The 17,408-nt window shown below is 41.7% G+C and overlaps 2 protein-coding genes and 1 long non-coding RNA gene across 4 annotated transcripts in view; 1 reads left to right on the forward strand and 2 right to left on the reverse strand.

Annotated features, from left to right (window-relative positions):
* Window positions 1-329: 329 nt before the first annotated feature.
* LOC115755971 (alanine--tRNA ligase) overlaps window positions 330-17,408 on the forward strand; it is a 78,776-nt gene continuing 61,697 nt past the window's right edge. The window contains exons 1-6 of one of the 2 annotated variants that reach the window (XM_048280213.1): window positions 330-499; window positions 742-888; window positions 999-1,111; window positions 1,528-1,617; window positions 3,491-3,593; window positions 3,698-3,772. In XM_048280213.1, the coding sequence (XP_048136170.1) occupies window positions 416-499; window positions 742-888; window positions 999-1,111; window positions 1,528-1,617; window positions 3,491-3,593; window positions 3,698-3,772 (612 nt within the window). In that variant the 5' untranslated portion in view covers window positions 330-415. The remainder of the gene's footprint in view (window positions 500-741; window positions 889-998; window positions 1,112-1,527; window positions 1,618-3,490; window positions 3,594-3,697; window positions 3,773-17,408) is intronic. The other variant, XM_030695622.2, reaches the window with a different exon arrangement.
* LOC125315407 lies at window positions 3,235-3,588 on the reverse strand. Its single transcript, XR_007198663.1, has 2 exons — window positions 3,459-3,588; window positions 3,235-3,389 (listed from the first exon to the last, which is right to left on the reverse strand). It is a non-coding gene; the product is annotated as an uncharacterized LOC125315407 (long non-coding RNA).
* On the reverse strand, window positions 11,235-11,698 carry LOC115755975 (rapid alkalinization factor 23-like). The gene has a single exon (XM_030695626.2). The coding sequence runs from the start codon at window positions 11,626-11,628 to the stop codon at window positions 11,245-11,247; it is 384 nt and encodes a 127-aa protein (XP_030551486.1). The 5' UTR covers window positions 11,629-11,698; the 3' UTR covers window positions 11,235-11,244.

Raw genomic sequence — 17,408 nt, forward strand, 5'->3', positions numbered from 1 at the left:
ATAGTAAAATTTTTAAAGATAATTCAGGCATCAAGAACTAAAAATTGGATTTTTTTGGGAAGTGAAATTCTGATTTTTTAGCTTGTTCATCAATTTGATCAAATTGTGACACTTTCAAGAATTGATTAAGTTTAATGGCGATCTTACTTTTTCTCAAAGTAAAGTTTACTCAAACAATTGTAGGATCAAATTGGTTCGGTTAAAGAAATCAAAATTTTTGTTGAATTAGATAAGGAATTTTTTGACATATGCGCTAGGACTGGTTGGGCCGAGTCGTAGGATACCACGTGTCAGTCCATCATATTTGACTTTTCTGTTCCCGCCGTGAGCGGACTGAGCACTTGAGAGCAAATGGCAATGGAGCCACCAAACAATCGTAGCGACTCAGTTCGAGAGCTGAAACTCGCTGGAAGCCATGGATTCGCACCCGACGAAGCTCGATTACTACGCCGACATGTGGAGGCTCCGCTCCGAGTCCACGATCGTCTCCTTCCTCAAGGTCAGTCGCTTCCCATTCCTTTCCGAGGTTCGTGCATTTCGATTCCGCGCTTCAATTCTGCTTTCTGTACGTTGTTTCTCGCCGGATAGCTACTTGGGTATTTCCGTTTTGGGGGGATTTGTCTCGTAACTGCTGCAGCAAATGTAATCCCTGTGTGATCGAGTTGAGCAGTCTTGTTGATCAATCGGGGTTGAAGTTGACCTCTTTTTTTTTCCCTTTCTGTCTCTTCTGTTTTTGGGAAGGGCGATGATGGTAGGAGTGCATTGGTACTGGACTCTACGATCTTTCATCCCCAAGGTGGCGGACAGCCGGCAGATACCGGCTTTATTGCGGTCGGGGATCAGGAGCTGAAGTTTGTCGTGGAAGATGTCCGGCTGAGAGATGGAATTGTACGACTCAATGCACTTCGTCTTGTTATGCTTGTCGAATGCCTTTTTTTTGTAATTTCGTAATATTCAAGTTTTTGACGTTGGTTAAGTTGCTTCTCCTTCTCCTCTAGGTTTATCATTATGGTTACGTTGAGACTTTGGCTGGGGATGGTGCGGTGGAATCTGAAACAGGAAAGGAGGTTCGCTTGCACGTGGACGAATCTAGGCGCAAGCTCAACTCCCGGTATCTTCAAACGAGGAAATATGGATGAGATAGTCTGATGATCAGTGATTTTTTTCCTTAATCATGTGTTCCAATATGCTAGTAAAACATATTATATTTTCTATTTGACATAACTTTGTCCGCACATGGTTTTTTCCGCATCAAAAGAACCAGAATCCTTTGTCCCCTGCGTTGGGCCTCGATGTACCATATTCTGTCCTTGAATCGAATCCAAATCAAAACAGAGTTTCACACTTGTCATGCTCATTTAATCATTACTTTCAGTACCTTGTTGCATTGCTGAATTCTACATGATATTGAGTCAAAGTGGAACCCAATTATCTGGAGCAATCTCTCGTTTAATTTTCTGGGATTCCCTTTGGTGCTGTTTTGCTGTTATAATGCGGTCTAATTAAATGATCTGTTGACTCTAGCAGGTTGCATTCAGCTGGGCATTTACTGGACATATGTATGAAGAATGTGGGGCTTGGTTTGGAGCCAGGCAAGGGTTACCATTTCCCAGATGGGTATGATCTATGTTAATTTAGTCCATCGTATCTACCTTAAAATCCGCATGATATAGATATAAAGCCTTCAATAATTCAGTTATTGTGTGAGGACAATATGTAGTTTTAGCTTGGTAGTCATCATTTCTCATTGTGTATTACCCCGAACTTGATTTGATGCTATATGTGCATCATGTAATTTTGAGAATTTTCACAACAAGAGTTCTAAAATACTTTGCCGGAGTGCAATTGAATTTAAAGCTTTTCATATTTTCAATTGAGTCCTCCAACCTTTAGTGAATGCTTGATAAAGTCATTCTGTTAAAATTTGACAGAGTCCTATACGTGGCATTGCACCGACAGTCCAACACATAGGATCTCCATGGAAGTTAAGGGTGCGCATGAAATCACTTCTGACCAAGAAATCAACTTCTGATCAGAAATTGATTTCTCTACTTCTCCTCAAAAGAAAAAGTTGATTTTTCTACTTACGCTCCGGATTGACTTTTGATCAGAAAAATTCGTTTGGTAACAGTTGAAAATTTATATTTTTGAAACATTATTAACAAAATTTTCGGCGGCGATAGTTGGTGGCGGCGGTGGGGGTCGGCGGCGGCAACGATGGTCGACGGTGGCGGTTGTCGGCGGCGGCGGTCGGTGGCCGCAGCGGCGGTTGGCGGCTGTCGGTGGCCGTCGACAACGGCGGTGGTCGGCGACGGCGGTGGTCGGCGACGGCGGTGGTCGGCGACGGAGGTGGTCGGCGGCCGCGGCGATGGTCGGTGGTTGGCGGCGGCGGTGGTCGGTGGCCGCCGGCGGCGATTGGGCGGTGGTGGGCGGCCGGCGGCGGCGGTCGCGACGGTGGAGGCGACGGTGGAGGTTGCGGCGATGGTGGGTGGTTGGCGGCGGTGGCGGCGGCGGTCGCGGCGATGGTGGGCGGCCGGTGGGGCGGCCGGCAGCAGCGGCGACGAGCGGCGGTGGGTGGGCAGTGGACGGCGAAGGCGGGTGTGGTCCAAGAAGTGATTCTGGAGCCAAGAAGTTAAAATTTTTTACTTCTCAAAAGTGGCCGAAAATCTTGTCAGAAGTAAAAAATCTTGCCATAAGTGAAAATTCCTACCGGAAGTCAATTTTTTTACCAAACGGATTTCTACTTCAATCAGGTTTTTATCAAACACATTTCTTTACCGGATGGGCTTCTGGTAGAGAAATGAGAAATCAGAAGTGATTTCTTGCGCACCCTAACCGACCAATTTAATAAAGGACTTGTTTGGTCTTTAGATGAAAGTTTTAGGGGTAATTTGCACCAAAGAAAAGTCGTAGGAGTTATTTGCATGAAAGAAAAGTTTAAGGATGCAATTGCACTTTGGACATAAGTTATAAGACTAGTAAATTAATTCAAAGTGTCATTGGCCAAAACAGAAAACTCATCCAAAGAGTGGGACTTTAAGGATTTGTAACTTGTGCAGTTTACTTAGATTTATGCTTACCGGGTATCATATTGTTGCTTGTAATACTTGTAGAATTGAACTTGAACTATTTCTTTTTCCCCATGCATTATGACCAGTCTTCAAATTTTCTGGATGTGGCATTTTCATGTCATTTTGGATATTTGGGTAGTGGAATAGTGTACCAACGATGAACCAGGCCATTCCCTTTATTGAAATGCAAGATCCTGCTAGATAGGTAAAATTTAGGTGTACATGAGCCTATATCTCATTTTACTCCTTAAGACTTCTAGTTTGGCTGTTCCAGAAGTAGCTTTCTGAGAAGGAAAGCTTCTTGTTTCTGCTGGATGCCTGGAATTGGCTTTTGTGTTATTTTTTGCCCAGGCCATTTGTTGAATATGAGCCCATTTGTTGTTTGACTGGAGCTGGTTTTTAGATAGACTTTTTTCCAGACCATTCGTTGAATATAAAGGCGTTATTCCACCAAGTGAAATATCTAACAAGCAGAAGGAATTGGAGACGGAAGCTAATGCATTGATATCTAAAGGAGGGGAAGTAAGATTCTACTTTTCTTTTCCTTGTGTTGAAATATATAAACTTTAAATGGTTGGTTTTGTTGCTTCATATGAAAATCTTACTGTTTTCATGATACCTTACAGGTTGCTGTTGCGCTATTACCTTACGACGAAGCTGTAGAGGAATGCGGCGGTTCCCTTCCTGATTATATTCCCAAGGTCAGGAGTTCATATACAACAAACTATCGCCCCTGCTGCCTTTGGCTTAGATATCTTCCTGCATTGTATCATAGAAATTTAGGTATAATGACATGGGCATTATGTGTTTTTCTTCAATATTCAATATGAGACCTGAACTTTTTTTCTCAATATAACAGTTCTCGCATTTAAAAATTCTAACACCGTTTGCTAACTTGGCCATAATTTTTTACTAGATCATGAAGTTTTGTTGACTTGGCAAAATGACTCATTATGTTGGCCCAATATTCAAAAAGGGCCCGCGTCCTTTGGCGATATACTTAACGGAATGACTACATTGCGCGGATTTGCAGAAGCTTGTGAGAGAGTGAGAGGATGCAAGCGAAAGTACGCTCCTGCCTAGATCTTGCCGAGGATCGCCAATCCTCTATATCAACTCGAGCGAGGTTTCCTGATCATAGCCATCGTGAATGTGAGGGCTGCCACCCCTCGCCACCTTGCTCTCCGGCAAGAATCCGCGACCATAATCGTTTTGAGAGAGCATGACACCGCCTCACCAAGCCTAGTTACCACCCTTGCTTGATCTCCAAATAGGGATCACGAACCGCACGAGAGTTAGAAATTTCCGTAGGATGGGGTGAAATTTTCAAAATATTCAACTTAAATGTTTGACTAGTATTTGTTATTTAGGGAAAAAGCTAGCGAAAACCCTAAACTATACCTATTGTAACACATCGATCCTAAACTATTTTTTATTGCACAAAAAAATCCCAAACTTTTACCAATGTGACATATTTACCCAAAACTTATATCCATATGACACATTTATCCCAAACTTTTTCTTGTGACACTAAAAATCCTAAATTTGTATCCGTGTGACACAATTACCTCAAAAATTTGAAGTAAATGTGCCACATGCCTATGAGTTTGGGGCTTTTGGTGTCACAAAAAGATAATTTAGGACAAATGTGTCACATGGGTATAAGTTTGAGATTTTTTGTGTCACAAAAAGATAATTTAGGATAAATGTGTCACATGGGTATAAGTTTGGGATTTTTTGTGTCACAAAAAAATATTTGGGATAAATTTGTCTTACGGATACAAGTTTGAGGTCTTTGGTATCACAAAAAAAAAATTTTAGGATAAATGTATCACAGTAAGTATAGTTTAGAGTTTTTTGTGGTGTTTTCCTTTGTTATTGTCACATTCAGGGAAGAACACCACGTGATAAACCAAAATACCAAAAAAAAAAAACAAAAGTGCAGCAAAAAGTATTTTTGCTTTTGACCGACATAATAACACTAAAGGGCATTATTCCGACTTGTTCAAATTGTCACCAAATAATTATTACTACATTAGTATTTCAATTAAAATAAGAAGACTTAATTTATCTCGTCATTTATCAAAAGAAAAAAAAGGAAAAAAGAAAGGAACCAGACAAAAGATGTCTTTTCTTCGACCCGGGTTGCATCGACCGGTCCATCTTCGGGCCACCCGGTTTTCCACCGCCTGTTTCACCCTGGAAAGCCCAAATCAGTTTCAAACTAGCAACTCTTAACAAATAAAATGTACTTCCTTGTCTCTGTTTTGTGGAAAAGTAAGTTGTGCTCTGACTATAACCAAGAACATTTCTGTTGGGCTAATCAATGCTGCAATTTTTAGTACGAAGAGGAAGAGGAAACGGAGAACTGGCTAAGGAAAACAGCTCGTCTTGCTCAGGAACGGCAGAATGAGGTTCTTGATGGCCCTTTCGTTGGTGCAATCGAAAATGGTATCCCCGTATCGGTGCGAGCTGCCGTCGTCACTGTCTCATGGCTGAGTGGATTTCTCCATTTGGTAGAAGACGGAGGTCTGCGGTTGGAGGCGTGCTCGATTTTAATGCCACAGATGCTGAAGTCATTGAACTTTGATAGAGCCCTGGAGGAGAGAGTCTTGGCATCATCCTCAGCTTCTAAATCTCGTCAAGGCTCCAGGTACTTGTCCCCGTATCAAACTATCACAGAAATACATCTTTTCCATCCGGGATGACAAAAGCGAATGATTCTGGTACCATCTAATTCTTCAGATTTATCGTGGCCGTTTGGTGATAAGTCTTCGGTAACTCATCCCTTCAGATTAAAGCATCACAGAATGCCAGCACCTGTGTTTCAGCACGTTCCACACCAAAGATCTACATTTCGTTCCCTGCTTGAATCTCCATTAATCCATTTCTCTCGTCAAGTTGTTTATCGACGCGCTCTGTGCTGAACGAGGAATCGGTGAGCCTTCTGCGCAACCTCTCCCTAGCGACATGGACGGCCGATGAGCTCTTGTCCTTCATCACCACCCACTCAAGGCACCCAAGTGGCCTGTGAGCTTGAAATGCTGAACATGAGAAATCAGGGTTGTGCACATGCAGAATTGGCAATCAAAAGTCATTCGGCGACTGGCTTTGTAATGTTTTCAAAGAGAGACAAGAAGCCCATGGACAAACCCCCTAATAACCTAAGTCCCACATAGACCCCAAGCTAATTGAAGTAGCAAGGGAATAGCAAATGGACGAAATAAACGAGTTCTAGCAAGTCGAGGTCGGGAGTCGATTTACAGGCCGACGAACGAACTCATCCACGTCCGATCGGGGCTTTAAATAAGCTTTCTGATCAGTATGCTTAAGTCGGGTGATGTTGCGACCGGCATATGCAGGCCTCGTAGCTCGGTTATTCCTAAAATCTGTAACCCGTCAGTTGAGGTTGGGATGTGCAATCTTTGATTGACACGCGGGCGGGCGAGCTTGAAGCTTGGCGACGCGAGCCTCAGCCTCGCTCGAGGCCGAGCTTGGCCTGTGGTGGATGACCAGCTGAGAAGAAATTAAAGAAGGAAGAATGAAAAAAAAAAATTAAAATAATAATTAAAATAATAAATAATAAATAATTTATTTATTAAATTTTTTTAGGAAAATCAATCCCTGGACAAATGATGAAAATCGTTTTCCAAATTCATTTTTAATTCTTAACCAAACATCAAAAAATATTGTCACTTTTCAAGAAAATGACTTTCCGAAAAATATTTTTCGAAAACATCATATTTTTTGCGAAAGAAACGGAGCCTAATACATGCTCGAATTGTCCTAGATATATTCTTTGGTTCTTTTTGCTGGTCTTGTGCTTTTTCAAATGCTCAACCTTTTTGGGGTATCCTTTTTAACTTGGATGCCTTGATCCTTTTCTGCTGATCGGTGGAGTTAGGAATGAGAAGGAAAACACACCAAGCAGACTCGCGTGTTCCTTGTTCGTGACCTAGTAATGCCCGGCGATCGAGAGCTCGATCGAGAGCAGAGATAAGAAGAACTCGTCCTGTCCCACGTTTGGCGTCGTCCTTCAGATGGGTTAAGTCTGCGTAAAAAGCGTGTTAATCCTAGGCTACGGAGTGGGGATAGATTCAGATTGCACAATCTTGGTTGGACAGAGCCTCGTAATTTTTCCTGAAAATAGGCTATGCATGTATCGCATCATAAATTCATAGTACACGAAACATTGCACGAAGGTACCACATCATCGCTACTTAAAAGTAGAGAATGAGGATTAGGGTGGTGGGGGTGGGTGTTGGAGTTGTTATTGTCTGTGTATGCGATGTGTGTCGGCTTAGCTCACATGAACCTTAGATTAGGTTGATCGTATGTGAAGCTTCGCTTCATCAGATGATCGAGGATGAATCAGACTCTCATACATCATAATTTTCGTGAGTCCCATGTGGGGAGAGGAGATTGATGCCCGTACCCGATGTGTGTCGGCTTGGCTCACACGACTTCGATTAGGTGGGTCCAATGTGATGCCCGCTCCATCTGATAATCCATGTGGAATCGGACACTCATGCGCCATAACCAATCCAAAATTTTCTCTCGGGAGAGGGAGGGAGCGGGGGCTGCGAGGGCAAAGCGGTTGGCGTCCGTCCCCATCAAATGGTGGGTCCTCGCGCACTTGCAACCGTCTGGCTAAATGGTGGAGCTCGCAATTGACAGGGACGTCTGAACTGCCCTGAGCCTTCACAGGAATAAGGACGGTGCACACGAGCACTTCCATTCAATGAATAGGCCGAAGATTCCTCCAGATGTTGTTTTCCATGTAGCTGGAGCCCCTTTGTTGAGCACCATTATGGGTATGGCCACCCCCCACCCAAAAGGCCAAAAAAAGGAAAAAAAAGAAAAGAAAAAACATTGTTTGGTTCTTGGGTCGCTTACCCTTTTGTCTTTTGCATTGAAATGTCTAATGTCGATAAAGTATGATGGCCTACGGAAGATTAGTGTCGTTAGAATAGGTTGATTTCGGACAAATCGAACTTTTTCGAAGCTGGATTTGGGTAGAAGTGCGCTTACGATGGGAAATTGAGATGTGCCAATTATGCAAACTGTCCCTCTGTTCCAAAAAGGGCCTTTGCCGTGGCGACTCCTGCGTGTGCGTAGAGGCAATTGGATGAAGAAACAACACACCTTTTTCCATGTGATGTCAACAGCGACAGCTTTCGACCCAAAAAAAGAAGGGGAAAAAGAAAAAAACAATCACAGCGCAATGCATCTAAATCTGGGTACGCTTGTGGAAGAATTCGATCAATTCGACGGCCACTCGAGAATTGTTTAAATCAAATGATTGATGAGAATGTAGAGAGAGGATCCGGAGTACGCGGACGTATTGCCCGGACACCAATTCAGTTATAAGTTTTTTTTTATTTAATCATTTTGGTTAATTTTCATTATCGCCGATGTGACGGTCTAGTTATTGTCAGCCATCCCACAAGATGCATTGTCAAGTTAACGATTTTTAGTGAAAATTAGTTGGAAAGACTACATTAGAATTTCACGTAAATTAATAAAATTTAAAAGTTCGAGATATAATTAACATCTATATAAAAAGACTTTAAAATTAATCCGACAATTTTGCCGGGGGTTTCGTCGAGATCGGAGATGGAAATAATGTCTTTCTCGAGAGTTCTTTCACGGCGATGATGAAATTGACATGGAAATCGCAAATGCTTGAATAGAGAGGAGGCGCTTATAACCCTTGGCCACGTGTAACGAGGAGGAGTAGCTGAATGCCAAGTGGCGACATGTATGATGAGAGGGGAGACATAGTCAAATGTAATTATTTCCGTCTTGTCGAGGTCGGGCGCAGACATCATAGTAATGGGGCCGATTTGAGTGCGCAATTTGTTGCGTCAATTCTGGGGGAATTCGATTGGCCTTTCGAGAAATTTGATTGTGATGGAAATCATCAAAAGAGAGGTTAGCTTCCTCCGTAAGGTTCGGTTAATCATCTTTAAGCACATGTCTAGGAAAAAGACGAGAGAAAACGGCCGTGTAGATTACGCCTAACCTTCCGACCAAAAAAAAAAAAAAAAAAAAAAAATTATGCCTACCCTGGATTAGAGCAGATCCTTAGAACGTTCTAGGAAAAACATAGGAAAGAACTTCCCGACACGGTGAAGAAAATTCCCCATAAATTCCCTCTGTATTTCTTCTTTTTAAGAAAGAAAAAAATTTGAAGGGAATTTATGGGCCTCTGGCCGGGGTTGGTAGACCTTATATTAGCTCAAGCTAGCGATTGCTGGATAGACAGATACGGTAATCTCCCACGCCTAAAGTTAAAAAGAAAAAAATTTCGACTTCCCGCTAGGTAGACGTGTGCTTCGCACAATGTCAATAACCGACTTGTTCACCCATGGTTATTGATAGAATGCGAGCTAATCATGTTAAGCGTATTTTCAAGTTAGATCAAATAAAGTGCGCTTCAAAACCCATTTTATAATTTCTACGAACTAATTTTCCATTTAGGGTACGTCCGTTTGTTCGGAGAAAACTTTTTCGAGAATATATTTTCTAAATGTTCGGTGATTTGAACGATGAAAAACTAATCAATTCACGAAAAACATTGTTGATAAGGGTGAGCGGGTTAGGTTCTATCTGGAACCTGAAATTTACCCGTCAAAATCAATTCCTCATTTTTTGAAACCTAAAAGCTACCCCGTATACCTGAAATTTACCATGCCACAAGTTTTAGGGTTGGTTCCCGAATTGACCTAGGTTCAACTTCTATTATTAATCGAATGATTGCATTGAATCATCACATGTAATGGCCATCATTTATTGCTACAATACACTCATCATAGCCGATGTTTAGAAAAGGAAAAAAATATGAAAATTTAACAAAGTAAAAAAAATTAGTTATGGATATCACCGAAATTGAAAGCTCATATTCCATGTTACATGCTCATAGTCGGACGCTATGGAATACTGCAAGATTGCTTGAAGACATAACCAAAAAAAAAAAAAAAAACACACACACACAATGACTTGTTCCAAGTTCCGAGTTTTAGGTTCCATAAGGTGGAACCTGGATCATATCCATCGATATCGGTTTTTCAAATTTTAAAATGTGAAACTTACCATGCATATCATGAAATCTAAAACCTACCCTATTTTTATCGATTCGGTTCTCAAATTCTCTATTCTACTATGAAACCATGTTGATACCTAGTTTTCGATGGACCGAAGCCAACAAATTTAGATTAAGCAAAAATGACTTCTCCTCTTATAAGAAGTAAATCAATTTCCCTAAATTATCGAAGTCACAAAAGCTAATCACTTTCCTTTAAATCATAAAAGATGTTTGCTTTTATTGCGAAATTTTTGGTGAAAGAAAAGCATTGCCGTATTGTTCTCATCAATGTCAAGAAATTGAAATCAAGGGACGCAAAAATCTCTAATTCCGTATATTGCTTGCTCATCTACCACTCTTCCTTTATTGCATCGTCGGACTCCCTCTATCTCGCGCTCATCTCCCAACCGTGAAGAGATATGTCGGATCATATTGCACCCTCCAATTGGATTGGGAAGAGAGACCCCACGTCAACTTTCATATTTCTTAATACTAAAATTTTCAAGATCTCAAATCTCAAAATATTTTTCTCTAAATTCTGGCAGTAATTTCCTTTCCATTAGGTAATAATTCAAACATTTCGCCATTACATGATTTTATTTAATCTATCAAATCTCAACATATATTTCTCTAAATTTTGGCAGCATTTTTTTTACTGCATTCTGACAATTCATTTACTCTTCCCTATTACATCATGAATATATCAAGAGCTAAATTTTTATCAGTCGACCTCCCCCAAAACAGATCAATTCTGTGATAATTGTACATTTTATGGTGATCATTTCATAACATACAAAATTGAAAGAAAAATTCTCGAAGATATATATGAAATTTTCTCTCATTTCGACCAACTAATCATTGCGTCCTCGTCAATATATATAAATTTATTGATGTGCATTCCCTTCATTTGACACTAGAATAAGAATAAATATTGCACATATAGAAAAGTTGCACCAAATAGGAAAACCCAATTATACCCTCCCACGAATAATACGCTCCCTCATTCCAATAATTCGAAGAACCCACATTGAATTCCTACTTAATACTTATATGAAAGAGGAAATGATAAATACAGAATTTTCCGCTTCAGCCCCTGCAGCGCGTGATCCTGCTGCACGCGCGAGTGTAGGGGTTGGCCGGAGCGCCGGTGCGGCAGTTGTAGTACGACACGCCGCGCCTCGAGCAGGGGACCGTGTTCCGCCTCAGCGCCCCGTAGCTGATGTAGCGCGTCGTCGCCAGGATGCGCCGGTTCGTCTCCGAGTCCATCGCCAGCTCCTCCCCCCACTCGCCGTCCCCTGCGCCGGCGGCCAAGCACTCGGCGATCGAGCCCCGGCACTCGCCGGCGGAGTAAGGCATGACGGCGGCGAAATCGAGGGGCGAGAAGGCCGACGCGCGGGCGGACGGGGCCAGGCAGACGGCGAGGATGAGGAGACCTCGGAAGAGCTGGACCGCGCCGGTCGTTTTTCTCATTTTTTTTTTTCTGAATTTTGCAGGCGTTTTTGTCGGTCGAAGAAGGGAGTAGGAGGAAAGTGAGAGAGAGAGAGAGAGAGAGAGAGAGAGAGGAAAATGAAAGAGAAGGGGTAAGGCTGTTGAGTTTAAAGAAAGGTAACAGCTGGTGCACGTGTGCCCCTGGGTTGAGGCCTTATTTACAGGTGTACCACGGTTTGACTTTATGTGATCCTTTTCTTATCTTTCTCTTTTATTTTTTTTCTTCCCCAGCTCATTTGAAAAGGATGGACGTTAGAATTACGCAATATCTCAGAAAATTTTATAAAAAAAAAACAGGGATTCTTGCCCTTGAGCCCTTTAAACATATTTTAACATAGGACAGTTTAAACACATTACCAAAAAATATTAGTGCATTAAAAACTACAAAAATTTCACTAATTAATTTGTTTGACAAGTGTCCAGTGAACATTCATGATTTTTCTTGTTCTTTTTTGCAAAAAGAACATTTATGTTATCAAACCAATTATAATAATAATAACAATAAGATGTACAATGCACAACGGACTTACGTATCCGATATCATTGTGGATGTATCGAGCTCTGGTATACATGTGCAATATATAAAGCATTTTAATTTATCCGTTCGATATTGTATGTTATAAAACCCTTAATACCTTGACGGTGGGTGAGATGGATTTTCAAAAGTTATTATAAATCAATTGAAGCACATAAAAAGATTGGTTGAGGGGCAGGCCGATGATGATTGCTTTTTGGCTGTGACAGTTATGCAAAGCGCTTTTGTCTCTAACCCTTTAAAAATAAAGACATGCTTTAACTATTTACAAAGATGCCGGAATCATCTCTTTAAGAAATGTTTTTTTTTTTTTTTTTTTTTGCAGACATAAAGGCTTTTCCTTTTCAAGTTTCGAATGCAATACTTTTACGTAAAGAATTTTTCTATTTTTCCGCGGTAACAAAAAGATACCCATCATTGTCGATGAAGAACAGCTGTCACGATATAAAGTACTAGAATTCAATTACGCAACATCGAAATCTCTTAACTATGTAAATACGTGGCAGATGGCACACACGATTCGGTCCTAACAACGCGGCCGGCTCGGATTTTTTGCCGACGAGAACAGAATTATGCCTTGGGACAAAAAATAAAAAATTAATACAGAAAAGGGTGTGAACGGCTTGGAGAAGGAGGAGGCCAGATATCAGACAGCCAACGTGAGAAAAGGACCGCCTTTGAAAGGGCTCTGCAGTCTAACCCCGACACTAACGAGTGAAGCAGACAAACGCCTTTTGATTGAAGACGCGTTGTGGGGCCCAGCTCGGTCGATGGGCGAAAGCCCGAGTGGCGAAAAGCACGGCGCTTGATAGGGACAAGGGACAACCGCGTCTTCGTGGCCTCATGTCCTCACCATAGCCCCGGATTTTTTGGGGGTTGAACTCGACAGTGACGGACTCGTGTACCCCACAGTTAATCTATTAATTAATCTTTCTCGCCAGTTCAATTAAATCTTAAAACATTTGTATAAAAAAAGGAACATAATCAAGTTCAATAGAAAATGCTCACGTGGCATCCTTAAATTGCATTTTTGATAGTAGTTGAGGATTCAATTGAACCGATTGATACATTCAAGACTTAAATTGTGAGCGAGCACGGCTTACGAATTTGAGCCTTCAGTTGCAGCTAGTTTAACTCGGAGTTATTAACCTCCGAAATTAAAGCTCCTGGGTTTCTACCTTTAAATAAACAAAGCTAGGTTGGATTAGTTGAGGATTTAAGACTCCATTTGTTTCGCATAATATATTTTGCGGGGAAGCATTTTCCTAATTTTTCGAGATTTGGATCGTTAAGGAAAATGAGTCAACGAAAAATATTTTCGTAATAAATAGAAAACCATGCTTAAAGAAAATAAAATGATTTATTCTATAAAAAATTAGAAATTATTTTCTAAAAAAGCCCTGTTGCCTACCCAATGCCCCACCACTTGAGCTCGGGCCCACAAAGGCCCTACCCGAGTCCATGGAGGCCGAGCCTAGGACCTCAATGCATGTGCTTGAATCCCTCGTGCCCAAGTGGGTCTATGAAGTTGAGACCTGAAACCTAGATGTCATTCCTAAGTCCTTGATGCTTGGGCCTAAGTCCATCAAGACCGAGCTCGGGTCTATGAAGGCGGAACCCGGGACCCCGGTGCTTCTGCTTGAATCCCCGTGCCCGAGTCTGTCCATGAAGCTAAGGCTCGGAACCCGGATGCCATGTTTAGGTCCCCAACGCTCGGTCCCAACACCACGCAGCTCGAGCCTTGGTCTATTGAGGTTGTGGCTCGAGATCCCAATGCCAATGGTCAAGTCCATCAAGGCATAGGTGTTGACACCGAATTTTTAGTCGAGTTTTCTTTAGTTTTATTTTCCAAAATTCATAAAAAATTCACAAAAAATAAAAAATTGAAAAATCAACATTGGAAGCCTTGGCCAAGCATAAGGAACCAATTTGGAACAAAAAATAATTTTTCATATTTTTCACATTTTTTTTAATATTTTCGAAAAATAGAAAAATCTTTGAAAAATCATACAAAATACTTTTCGAGGTCACAAAAATACACAAAAATATCCAATATTTTTATTTTAATTCCCTTTTAATATTGACCTCAAGAAAAATCAAAAATTGAGTTCAATTTTAGGAGTTCCTTCACAACACCTAGAGTAGAATTTTCATAAAAAATACCAATTGAGTCTTTTTATTTGCAATTTTTGCACATTTGGAGTCTAGACATTCAATTGTGGTCCCTTTGAATTTAAATTTGATCAATTGCACCCTCAATTGCACGAATTGCACGAATTAGACAAGAATCCCCAAATTTTTTGCAATTTAGTCCCTCAATTGGCCAATTTTTGAAATTACTTTTTATTGAGGGACTCTCATGGTAAAATTGGACTGTCACCCTATGTTTTCATACATTTAGAATTGATTGGAATGGGTCTCATGGTCCAATTTGGTCAAATTGACACTCAATTGAACTTTTCCCCAATTTGGGCAAATTGAAAAATTTGGGGTTTTTGTGCAAATTGATAAGAACTTTTGGGCGAAATGGCATTTCTAGATAATATTCGGGGCCCTAAGTCCAATTTTGAAGATTAATTGCAAAAATTCCAAGTCAATTTTGTTTAATTTTGAAAATTGCACGAAGTTCATTGTCTGAACCGGTTCGGACCGGTCCGATCGCCGGTCGGACCGGTCGAACCTGTCCAGTGCAGTGCTTCATCTTCCTCACGGAACACTCGTGCATATGAACAGTGTTTAGTTGGATTTTAATGATCAAATTGACAAGCTAATCGATGTTAATTGGTTCGATTGACGTGGGCCTTTTGTCCCCCAGGTCAAGGACCGTCGATCGCCACCAGCTTTGAGAATCATCGTCGCCGGAATAGGGTGGGGCGGCCGGTCAAAGGTTCAAAGGCCCCGAAAGTCAACATTCTGAACAAGTAGCCAAATTCGAGCATAATGCGTGTCGTCGGAGTACCAAACGGGACCGGACGGAATCCCATTCCGTTCCGCACGCCGTCCGACTCATTTCGCACGCATGGGCACGTGCGAGGTGAGTCGGCGAGCTCACATCCGACGCGCCATTTTTTCAAAAATTGAGTATAAAAGGCCAAGAAGATTCCGGACTAGAGGGAGAGGCTCATTGTGCTCGCGAGATCCAACCGAATAGAGAGAGAGTGAGATAGATAGAGAGAGAAGTTCTCGAGTGGTTTCCATCGCCGGAGCTTCGAGCAAGTCCGCAAGTACTTCGGTCCGGCCAATCCAGGCCAAATCGGCGCGGCGGATCGTCACCGGAACTTCCTCCAAGCTCGGACGAGTCGATCGCACCAGCTCAATCTGCTTGAAACGTCCAAATCAAGTGAGTCGAGCTTCGGTTTCCCTCACGGTGCGATCATGGCATATCACTTCTGCAAGCACGATTTTTACAATTGATTTGTGCCTTTTCATCCTTGTGCATCCCTAACCACCATCGCATTGTCCTTTTGCATTGATTTTGCCCGATCGAGTCGAGTCAAACCTCCGGCCATCCACGACCTGGCCGGACTTTGGCCAGGCGAATCCAGCAACTCCGGGCTCGATCGGAGCCCGAGGTAAGTGTTCTCGACCTAATCTAAGCGTGTTTGAAGCTTTGATTGCATTGTTATGCTCGATATTGCGTGATTGAGATTTGAGATGCCGAGACTGTCTAAGCTTGATTCCTGTTGATTCCGCGGATAAAATTTTTTGATTTTTGAGTATATTAATCTAGAGGTCGAATGGAGTCGATCGGTGTTGGTTTGAGGATATTCCGGCGAGATCTCACCGTTGGATCTCGCCAGAATGTTCTCGTCCGTCCATTTCTGGTCGTCGCAACGGAGAAGAAGAAGATGACGTGGCTTGGTCAAAGGGTCAAAATCCAGGTGTCACGTGTAGATTGGTCCAGGTGGTCGCCGACTCGGCTCGGCCGTTGGCGCGCGAGCTAAGTCGGATCCGATCGGACGGCTAGGAATATTAGGTTAGTTTGATTTAGGACCGTTAGATTAGTATTTTCTTATTTTCGGATATTAGATATATTAGATAGAAATTAGAAAATAGTAAAACGGCGCCGTTTAGTGTAGGGGATGCGTCGTCGTTTAGGGCGGATCGAGAACGAACGGCCGGGATTGAATCTAGGTTAGATCCCGACCGTCCACACTGTTAATTGATACGATGTCGTTTCATGGTTAAGCGGATCGACGGTCACGATGAAGTCTCGGGATCTAATCGTGACCGTCCGTTCATTTCAAAAGATGCGGCGTCGTTTTGTTTAGTAAAAGGCCGACGGTTGAGATCGATTCGCAGATTGATCTCGGCCGTCCATCCATTTTGATATATTCGGATATTAGGAATTAATATTAGAAAATCAAAAAAATATTACATAAATAGGGGACGTCGTCGTTTTGGGTGATGAGTGGTCTGCGGGCGGTCGGACCGGGTTGACCGGCCGTTGACCGGGTTGACCCGGTCCGGTTTATTAATAAAAAATAATAAATAAATAAAAAGAAATTTCCAAAAATCCAAAAAATTGCAACAATACTTAGAAAATTCATAAAAATTCCCAAATTTTCATAAAAAATTTCTAAAAATTTGTAGATCGATTTGGGACTCATAAAGTCTGGATCGGAAATTTTTGAGATTACGAGGGTCGATTAATTTCGATCCGGAAAATTTCCAATATTTTTAAAAAATAAATGAAAATTCCAAAAAAATAGAAAAAATTAGAAAAATTCCATAAAATCACAAAAAATAGGAAATGGCCACATTCAACTGGCCCGACCCCAATTTTGTGATTTTCGGGTCCCAAACTCCCAAAAATGACCATTCTACCCTTCCGGGCCTTCCGCCCCAAATTTTTACCAAATCACCCCAATACCCAAATTTGATTTTTGTGTGGGCCGATAGGGCCATTTTAGACATATCAAACCTTGATTGATTGATTTGATTGCTTGTAATGATTTTGATTGCGCATTAAATTTTTTCGATTGTGATTGATTAGGATAGAAAATTCCCATCCGCATGAAAACTTAGAATTGTTAGGGCCTACCTCACCCGATATCGCATCTGCATGAATTCTTAGGTTAGAAAAACAATCAACATCGGTAACCGAAAGGGCGTCAAATATGAAATTTGGCGTAACCAAGTCCCCGGACCCAAAATCTCGGGTTTTCGCGGAACCGAACGGTTTCTCCCGACTACTCGGTAAGGTTTTCCGATCGTACCTTCTAAT

Source organism: Rhodamnia argentea, chromosome 6 (genome assembly GCF_020921035.1).
Source record: "Rhodamnia argentea isolate NSW1041297 chromosome 6, ASM2092103v1, whole genome shotgun sequence".
NCBI lineage: Eukaryota > Viridiplantae > Streptophyta > Magnoliopsida > Myrtales > Myrtaceae > Rhodamnia > Rhodamnia argentea.